This window comes from Talpa occidentalis, unplaced genomic scaffold (genome assembly GCF_014898055.3).
Source record: "Talpa occidentalis isolate TD23 unplaced genomic scaffold, MPIMG_talOcc4v2.1 talOcc4.7, whole genome shotgun sequence".
Taxonomy (NCBI): domain Eukaryota; kingdom Metazoa; phylum Chordata; class Mammalia; order Eulipotyphla; family Talpidae; genus Talpa; species Talpa occidentalis.
The window spans coordinates 121,790,713-121,799,259 of record NW_023605083.1 but is presented as its reverse complement, the minus strand read 5'-3'; the positions used below and the strand labels follow the sequence as shown (position 1 = coordinate 121,799,259).

The following is an 8,547-nucleotide window of genomic DNA, read 5'->3' as shown; positions in this document are numbered from 1 at the left end:
CTCCCCAGTGGGTGTCCAGAAACTCTCCCATCCATCCCTTCAGCTTATGGGGAAAGGAGGAGGTAGGAAGGTCTTTCCCCTGGGAGGGGTGATCCTGGCCATCATTAAGTTTCAAAAAAAATTTGTGTTGCTTTTTCCAGTTCTATAAACAGTACACATGTATTTCAAAAGGGAAAATCATTTTCCCCACCAACTTTTAATTCTGTCAACTTTAACAACATAAAAATGACAAGAATGATTCATTGAGCACCCACATACCCTTCACCTTGATCCACCAGTTGTCCAGGCAGCTAGCTCCCTTAGCTCGCCCTCTCTTTTTTTCTAAACCATTTGAGACTAAGTAGCAGACATCATAACATTTCATTCTACAAAATCTACATTCTACAAAATCATAGTTTGGTTCTCACACTCAAGAAATTGAATGTTGATAAAGCAGTAGCTACAGTTCTGGCTTCATTCAATTTTCACCAGCTCTGTGACTCCCCCACCCACACCTGTCTCTCACCCCTTCCCCCCCCCCCCATCACTCTCTTCTCACCCCTGCAGTTCAATCAAAGACAGGACTTGGCTTTGATCTCTGGGCCTGGATTTTGGACTCCTCAGGCTCAATGGCTCTGCGCCCTGGGCCTCCTCCAGGAGCTCTAGGAGCTGGTTCCAGGATCACAGCAGCACCTGAGCCCCACAACCTCCTTGTGGGCCTAGGGGAGTCCAGCTTCAGGAGACACTGCCCCTGCCTCTGGGCATATCCTGGAAGAATTCAGCCTCAGTTTACCTTCTGTTTATGTAGCCACCCCGCCCATCTGCAGGGCCAGGCAAGGACTTGTCCATTTGTGGGTTGGTATACTATTTTCTCCACTTGTACAGTTAAAAGGAGTTTCTGTTTTTCCAAAGGATGGAAAGGGTGGTGATGGCCACATGGAGCCACATGCTTCTCTGGAAGGACCACTGGGTTCACTGTTAGTATGAACCAGAGGTGAGTCAGCTGGAACAGTGGCCACCTCCTCCTTAGTCCTCCAGGCTTGCGTCCCTATACTCTAGCCCTACGGGGTTTCAGGGCTTCCTGGGCTCCCAGAGTCCCTGATGCTCCTTGCAGCTACCCTGATCGTCCTTGTGGACACCTGCACCAGCTCTGGATAGTGGATGACCTCTCCAGACTGCTACCACCACACTGGGCTTTGGTCACCCCTACATCATTTTCATGTTTTCTATGCCTCAAAATACAGACAGGTGGAGAAATGTGCCTTATCTACTATACTCCAGGAACCTGAAGAACCACAGAACCATTCATCCACTCTTCACATGGCTTTCACAGATGTGACTTTAGCCTCAAGACTATGACTTAACAGGACAGATGACCACAGTCTTATTTTCAGATGAGGAAAGAGAGGCGTAGTGACAAATCTAAAGTCCTCCTATTGCAAGAAAAAAAAAAATGGAATGCAAGCCTCTTATTCTACTGTTGGGAAAACTAAGGCTCAGAGGTCACCAGGTGTGATTTCTGGCTGTGCTACTTTGTGGGATCTTGGCTTTGGGAAGTAGGGGGTGTAAGAAGTTATTATTTGTGCCTGCATTTGGAGGCAAAGGTAGGCCCAGAAACTGACCAAAGGCCCTTTCCTGAACTTCTGTGCCAGAGGCTTCCTGCGGGAGGACATCAATAATAATAATAATAATAACAACAACAACAACGACGACAATAATAGACATGGGGTTCTTGCACATGCCAGACAAATCCTGGTATAATTAAATATTGTCAGATAGGTGCCTTATTGTCATCATCAGCTAATTTATAAATGAGGAATGCACTAAGGTGAGAGCCCCCACTATTACTGCAGGAGATTGGAGCCAGGTGCCCTCAGAGGCTGTGATCCTGAAGTAAGGAAATGGCGCTGCCCCTCACTGGCTGTAGTTCTTGGAGATGGTGGGTCTGTGTACCGGCTAGGAGTTCACCCCTGGGAGCAGAGCACCCTGATTGAGAATGGGGTGGGGTGGGAGTTCCTCTGGATTCAGGCAGGGAGCTTTGAATAATGGCTCTTCGGTTGGCGGTTGGCGTGACCTTGGCGCCGTTTGGCCTGGAGGTCACAGGTTTTCGTAAGATGGGAGACTGCGTGGAAGAGGCCTGGGTTCTACTCCACCCTGGGAAAGTCACTACATACAAGGACCTCAGTTCCCCCCTCTGCAAAGTGGGGCGAGAACTCCCTTGGCTGTTGGCTGTGAAACTGCGGGTGAACCACAACTTTGAGGCTGTAAAGGACCTTAATAGGGTCTCAGCCAACCGTCTATAAAATGATCTTGTGTCCTTTCAGATCTCAGCTTAGTCCGGGAAGGGAACGAAAAGGGCGTCTCTCTCCCCCGCGCCCTTCGACCAGGGGCCACTTCACAACTCTCGGAGGGCTTTCTCCCCGCCCCCTAGCTCGGCGTGGGGCGTCGCAAAAACCCTTTCTCCGAGAAAGCTGACGGTTGGCCCGCTGGGATCCACGTGCTAACCCGGCGTGCGCCGGCCGAGTGGGCGGCCCGAGGCTGCGACGCGACCAGTCCTGGCGTCCGGGGCGGGGAAACTGGTGACGCCAGAGTCGCGGCCGACTCTCCTTAAAGGCGCAGGCTCGCAGCCCCGTTTCGTTTTACTGTGTTAGGACAAATAATCGCGGCCGCGCACATCTTAAAGGCGAACGTGCGGTGGGGTGTCGGTGGGGGCTGGCGCCGCGGGCGCGTCTCCGTAGGACGCGGGGTCAGAGACGCCGGCGCGTGCCCACCCGTCCCCGGGCAGGCGGGGGGGGGCGGCTAGTCCCATGATGTGCCGTTAAACTTGAGGCCTCAGTCTCACGTCCTGTGAAGCGGGCCCACAGCCCCCTCTTCCGAGAGCTGCGAGGCCGAAGGGACGCGAGCGAGCTCCCCGCGCACCGACGCCGGCCCCCCCACCCCGCCGGGCGCAGCTGCCACGTGCGGGGCCGCGCGGGGGCGGGTCGGGCCCAGGGGAGCCGGGAGACCCCGGCGGCCGGGCTCGGGGCCAACCTTACCTTCGGCCCGGCCCCTCTCCGGGCTGTGCGCGCGCTGCCCGCTGCCCGCACCGCACGGCGCCCGCGGGTCGTCCAGCGGGGCTGGAGCTGCGCCTCTGGCGCGTCGGACACATGGGGGCGACGCGCGTTTGTGTTTGAAGGGTGAAGTGCAGGGGGTGAAGCACCGCACCGAGAAGCTGTCCCCAGCCTCTGCAGCACGAGCTCGATCCCCGGCCGGCCAGGGAGCTACCCACATGGCGCGGCAGACCTCGCCTGCCTCCCCGCTGCGCCCCTCAGCAGTGTGTTTCAGCCAGTCTGCCTGTTCTGCTCCCCACTCTGTCTCTGGTGACCCCCTCACCCCACGCGCCTCTGGAGCCTGTACCCCAGTTCTTGTACGCATAAATAAGCCGCGGGGGATGTTTGCCCTAAGCTCGCCGCGCGGCCTCGGAGCAACTGATGTAAATTCCCGCCGGCGCGAGGAGGGGGGCGCCGAGGAGGGGGCCCGCCCGGGAGGCCCGGGGGCGTCCTGGCTCCGGGCGCCGCGCACGGCTCTGCCCGGCGGGGCTGGCGAGGGCGCGCTCCAGTGCGTGGCCGCCTCCGGCTCCCGCGCCGCGAGCCCGGCGGCGACCCCGGCGCGCGGGCCCCGGCTCCAGGCCGCGGGGAGGGCGGGGCGGGGCGGGGGCGGGGCCGGCGCACCTCGGGTGAGCGACCGGTCGGCCTCGGGGCGGGGCCTCGCGGCGCGGTCCGGGGACGGGGCGGGCGGCGCCGTCACGGCGTCGGCGGCGGCCTCGGTGTGCGGCGAGCGCGCGCGTCCCTGCACCGGCCGCGGAGCCGCCATGGGCCCGCCCGGCCCCCGGCGCCCCGCCGCGCGAGCCCCCGCCTAGAGCCAGGTGGGCGGGGCGGAGCGGGGGTGGCGGCCCGGCCGGGCGGCGGTCGGAGTGGGGCTTCGGGGCGGGGGCCCGGGGGAGCCTGAGCGGGGCCGGGGTCCCGAGTCCCGGGCCGCGGACGGACCTAGTCGGCCCCACAGGGCACCCCTCTGCGCTCGTCGCCCTGGGCGGGAGAGAGCTGCCTCCCCGCCGCGCTTCTCTCGGCTCTCCGCGAGCCCGGGCTCTGTTTGGGGGGCGGAGGGCGGGAAGATTGTGCTCCTCGCCCCGGCCGGGCGCCCGGCTCTTCCGGCCCGGGGAGCGGGGATGCGGGCGAGTCTGGCCGCCCCAGCCGCCCCAGTCTCTGGTGTCGAGAAGGCGGACGGACCCCTTCGCCTCCGTCAGGTTTGTTTACACGTTTCACTGAGCGCCCAGCCCCACCTCTCCACGCCCGGTGACTTGGGGTTTGCGTGCGTTCGCCTCGAGGCCGGAGCTGGAGTTGGGGGCGTCGCAGGTGATCATCGGCCGGGCCAAGCCCGGTGCCTGCCCCGAAGAGGCGCGCTGTGAGCCTCGGTGGAGCCGCGGAGGGAATGACAGGGGCCATTGTGCTGCCTTTTAAGCAGTGGCTCCCTGCCCACCTTCCTTCCTGGCTCCTCCCAGAGTGACCTTGGGCAGGTCACCTCCCTGCCCCGAACCTCAGTTTCCCTATTCGCAAAATGAGCCTGTGCTTACTCTCTAAGAAGGCGTGTGAGAAGTATTTGAATTCATACTGGGTGAGTGGATGGAGCAGGGGGGCCAGATAGAGTCCCAAAATATCCCTGCCTCATTTCTGCCCTTGGCACTGACTCTTTTTGTTCGTTTGCTTACATAGAGGAACTGGGTTGTAGGTTTGGGAGGCGGGGTGAGAGGATTCACTGGAGACAGAGTGGGGAGCAGAACAGGTGGATCTACTGAAATACTCCGCTCAGGGGAGCAGCGGGTGAGACAGGAGAGGTCTGCCGTGCCATATGCCAGGGATGGAACTCAGGCCATCCTGGTGATAGGGCTGAGACTTAACCCCTAGGCCACCAGGGAGGCCCTGACACTGACTCTCATTAAGGGGCTTTGTGCTCCTGTTGACTGAGGTTTGTTTTTCAGGATTGAAACTACAGGATGGCTGACCGGGACTCCGGGGCCATTAGCCCCCTCCAACAGATGGTGGCCTCGGGCGCTGGGTCTGTGGTCACCACCCTCTTCAGTAAGATCTGGGAAGGTTGGGGGACATGGGCAGACCAGAGACTGGCGGTGACTTGGCCCTGAGGGAGGGCTCTTGTCCTGAAAGGATCCTCAGACCTGCCCTTCTTCCCCAGTGACACCCCTGGACGTGGTGAAGGTACGCTTGCAGTCTCAGCGCCCGTCGGTGGCCAGTGGTGAGTACCCCACCCTAGAGCCAATAGGGGGTGGTGCCTGGATAAAACTAGGATCTCAGAGGTGGGGTCTCTAGGGCAGGTGGGGGGGGATCTCCTCACTTGAGGGGTTGCCTTGTATTCTAGAGATGATGCCATCTTCCAGATCCTGGAGCCTCTCCTACACCAAATGTGAGTGTCCTAAGCCACAGGGAGCCAGCCAGAGTCCAGGGGTGGGAGTGTTCCAGCCTCCCCAGGGCATTGTGGGCCCCACAGCTGTGGCCTAGAACATGCTTCCAGGACTTCCCAGCCAGCCCTTGTCCTCCCAGGAAGGTCCACCCAGAGACTGCAGCGTCGGGAGCTACCGGCCCTGCAAGGTCCCAGGACTCTGCCATTCCAATGGCCCCTTTTCTTCCCCAGTGCCTTCTTCTCTCCAACCCACAGGGAAGTGCCTCCTTTACTGCAACGGTGTCCTGGAGCCCTTGTACCTGTGCCCAAATGGCGCCCGCTGTGCCACCTGGTTTCACGACCCCACTCGCTTCACTGGCACCATGGTGAGGAGCAGCTGTGCCTTCAGTTGCGTCTGTAGGCCTTCCTAGACTGGTTGGGCAGGAGGGCCAGGAAAGAACAGGTAGTGCAGATCCCCTAGGGTACCTAGTCAGCTTGGGAAAGTAGCGTCTCTGTGAGGTTTTGAAGGACACACGGGCGTCGACTGGGGTCAGGTGGGGAGTTTTATATGTGGAGGCCAGAGGAGCCGCTGCTTCTCAGCAGGAGGAGCCAGGGCCATGGGCAGAGGCCTAGAGCCCAGCCGGGCCAGCCCCCATCGCCGGCCTTGTTCATGGTTGTCCTTCCTCCCTCGGGACCGGTGCCTGCGTGGCCAGGATGCCTTTGTGAAGATTGTGAGACATGAGGGCCCCAGGACCCTGTGGAGCGGCCTCCCAGCCACCCTGTGAGTACCCTGCTCCTCGTGTTGCCCTCTGCTGTGTACCACTGTGTACTGCTAAGCCACCGTGCCCCTGGTGACCGGCTGGGGCAGGGCAGGCCTGGGAACTTTTGGGAGCATCCCCTAATTTCTGTTTGCACCCCCAGGGTGATGACTGTGCCTGCCACCGCCATCTACTTCACTGCCTACGACCAACTCAAGACCTTCCTCTGTGGTCGAGCCCTGACCTCTGACCTCTACGCACCGATGGTGGCTGGTGCCCTGGCTCGCTGTGAGCACAGCCCTGGGCCTGTGATATTCCTCAGCTCCTCCCCTCACCCCCCTCCACTCACAAGTGCCCAAGTCCAGTCCTGGCTCCCGGCTCCAACCTCTGCCAGCCTGGGGTTGGGGAGTCTTGAGTCCCCAGACCTTGGGGTGGATTGCCATGGGTACCGTAAGCTGAGCCCTCCCTGTTGTCCCCGCAGTGGGTACGGTGACGGTGGTCAGCCCCCTCGAGCTGGTGCGGACTAAGCTGCAGGCCCAGCACGTGTCCTACCGGGAGCTGGGCGCCTGTGTCCGAGCCGCGGTGGCGCAGGGCGGCTGGCGCTCGCTGTGGCTGGGTTGGGGCCCTACTGCCCTCCGGGATGTGCCCTTCTCAGGTAGGCGCAGGGGCGTGGGGGGGGCGTGAGGGAGCCCTTGGCAGACGCGGGTCAGTGGGCGTGCCCTCGTCTCTGACGCGTGTACCCCGGTGCTCCTCAGCCCTGTACTGGTTCAACTACGAGCTGATGAAGAGCTGGCTTAGCGGGCACAGGCCGAAGGACCAGACCTCCGTGGGCGTCAGCTTTGTGGCCGGTGGCGTCTCGGGAACCGTGAGTTGACTGGGTTGGGGGTCAGGCCAGCTGCTCTCCGTGCCCCTCCCCCCGCACCGGCAAGCCCGAGCCACAGATGCAAGGAAGGGGGGCCTGGACAAGGAGATGAACCTGGTGTCCCCCTCGCCATCAGGTGGCGGCCATCCTGACTCTACCTTTTGACGTGGTGAAGACTCAGCGCCAGATTGCTCTGGGAGCCGTGGAGGCTGTGAGAGGTCAGGGCCCAGCTGGTGTGGGCTGGGGCACACCAGGGTCCCTCTGGGGTCTTACTGGGCCCGGCCTTACATTTACAGTGACGCCCCCACGCGCTCACTCCACCTGGCTGCTGCTGCGGAGGATCCTGGCCGAGTCGGGCACCAGGGGGCTCTTCGCGGGTGAGTGTCTGTGTGGATGTTTGTCCATGCCCTGGTGCGGTTGGGGCCCCCGGGGCTCCTGACCTCTGACCCCACCCTCCCTCTCCCTCCGCAGGCTTCCTCCCCAGGCTCATCAAGGCCGCCCCCTCCTGTGCCATCATGATCAGCACTTATGAGTTCAGCAAAGGCTTCTTCCAGAGGCTCAACCAGGAACGGCCTCTGGGCCCTTGAACGGGGCCTGGGATGAGGACCCCATCTCTTCCACGGGTGGGGTAGAGCAGGAAACTGAGCCAAGTGCCTTTTCCTCAGCTCTGAGGGGAGGGGTTCCAGGGGTGGGGGCTGCCCCTCCGGCCCGCCCAGGCTCTCCTCAGACAGCTTTCTTCCTGCTGCTTCACACTCCTAGCCTCAAGGATCATCACTTTTCTGTCCCACCCCCCCAGATTTCAAGACCAAATTTGCTGTCTCGCTGTCCCACCCCTTTCCCTGCGTGTTTGCTGTAGCTGGGCCTGCCCCCAGGAGCCAAACACCCTGGGCCTGGTGTAGCCTGTACCCTCTGCTGTCCATTCCTGAGTCTAAAGATGGTGAACTTCTCTCTGGTGCCTGTGACTATGGGGGCCTGGGGTAGGGGAAGAAAGTGGGCCTTGGTGAGTTGCACAGAGGAGGCTGGAAGGAGCCTTGCTGTTGGCCTTGGCTGCCCAGGTGGCACCCATGGAGAGAGCCGCCTCCCCTCCCGACTGAGCCAGGTCAGGGTGAGGACCCAGAGTTGAGGGGATAACAGGCCACATCCTGGCGGTGGTAGGATCTCCCCCCCAGGTACGCTGCAGTGCCAACAGAGGGAGGGTGGCTTCACCGCCAGTTTTGACCTGTGGAAGCGTCTGCAACCTAGAGTCAAAGCTGAATTGCCTGGGAAGACCAAGGGAAAACAGCCCTGCCAGGGCTTGCCTCTTCCAGCTGCACCCCAGATGTGCAGTGTCTTCTCTGCTTGGGGTCAAGCGGGTTACTGAAGAGCATCAGGTTGAAGGGACGTTTACGTATCTTGTTCCTGCCCTGGGCATACCTGCTCCGGACTCTTTGTGTAAAGGCCACCCACTCCCTGAGCTGGCCGGGCCTGCTGCCGCGGGGCAGACACAGCTTCCCCTTGCTCGTGGTCCCAGGCTGGCTC

General features: G+C 61.3%; 1 protein-coding gene across 4 annotated transcripts; it reads left to right on the top strand.

Moving 5' to 3' along the window:
- Nucleotides 1–3,783: 3,783 nt before the first annotated feature.
- Nucleotides 3,784–8,027, top strand: SLC25A39 (solute carrier family 25 member 39). Of its 4 annotated transcripts, none has more exons than XM_037492760.2 (12): nucleotides 3,784–3,883; nucleotides 4,994–5,093; nucleotides 5,206–5,265; nucleotides 5,389–5,433; nucleotides 5,686–5,795; nucleotides 6,123–6,190; nucleotides 6,331–6,455; nucleotides 6,649–6,822; nucleotides 6,923–7,032; nucleotides 7,166–7,247; nucleotides 7,326–7,406; nucleotides 7,501–8,023. In XM_037492760.2, the coding sequence occupies exons 2-12, from the start codon at nucleotides 5,009–5,011 to the stop codon at nucleotides 7,614–7,616; spliced, it is 1,056 nt and encodes a 351-aa protein (XP_037348657.1). In that variant the 5' UTR covers nucleotides 3,784–3,883; nucleotides 4,994–5,008; the 3' UTR covers nucleotides 7,617–8,023. The 4 variants fall into 4 exon arrangements, with proteins under 4 accessions (XP_037348657.1, XP_037348655.1, XP_037348656.1 ...); XM_037492758.2 differs by having other exon boundaries at nucleotides 3,827–3,883; nucleotides 5,662–5,795; nucleotides 7,501–8,027; XM_037492759.2 differs by lacking the exon at nucleotides 3,784–3,883 and adding an exon at nucleotides 4,138–4,261 and having other exon boundaries at nucleotides 5,662–5,795; nucleotides 7,501–8,027.
- The last annotated feature ends 520 nt before the right edge of the window (nucleotides 8,028–8,547 follow it).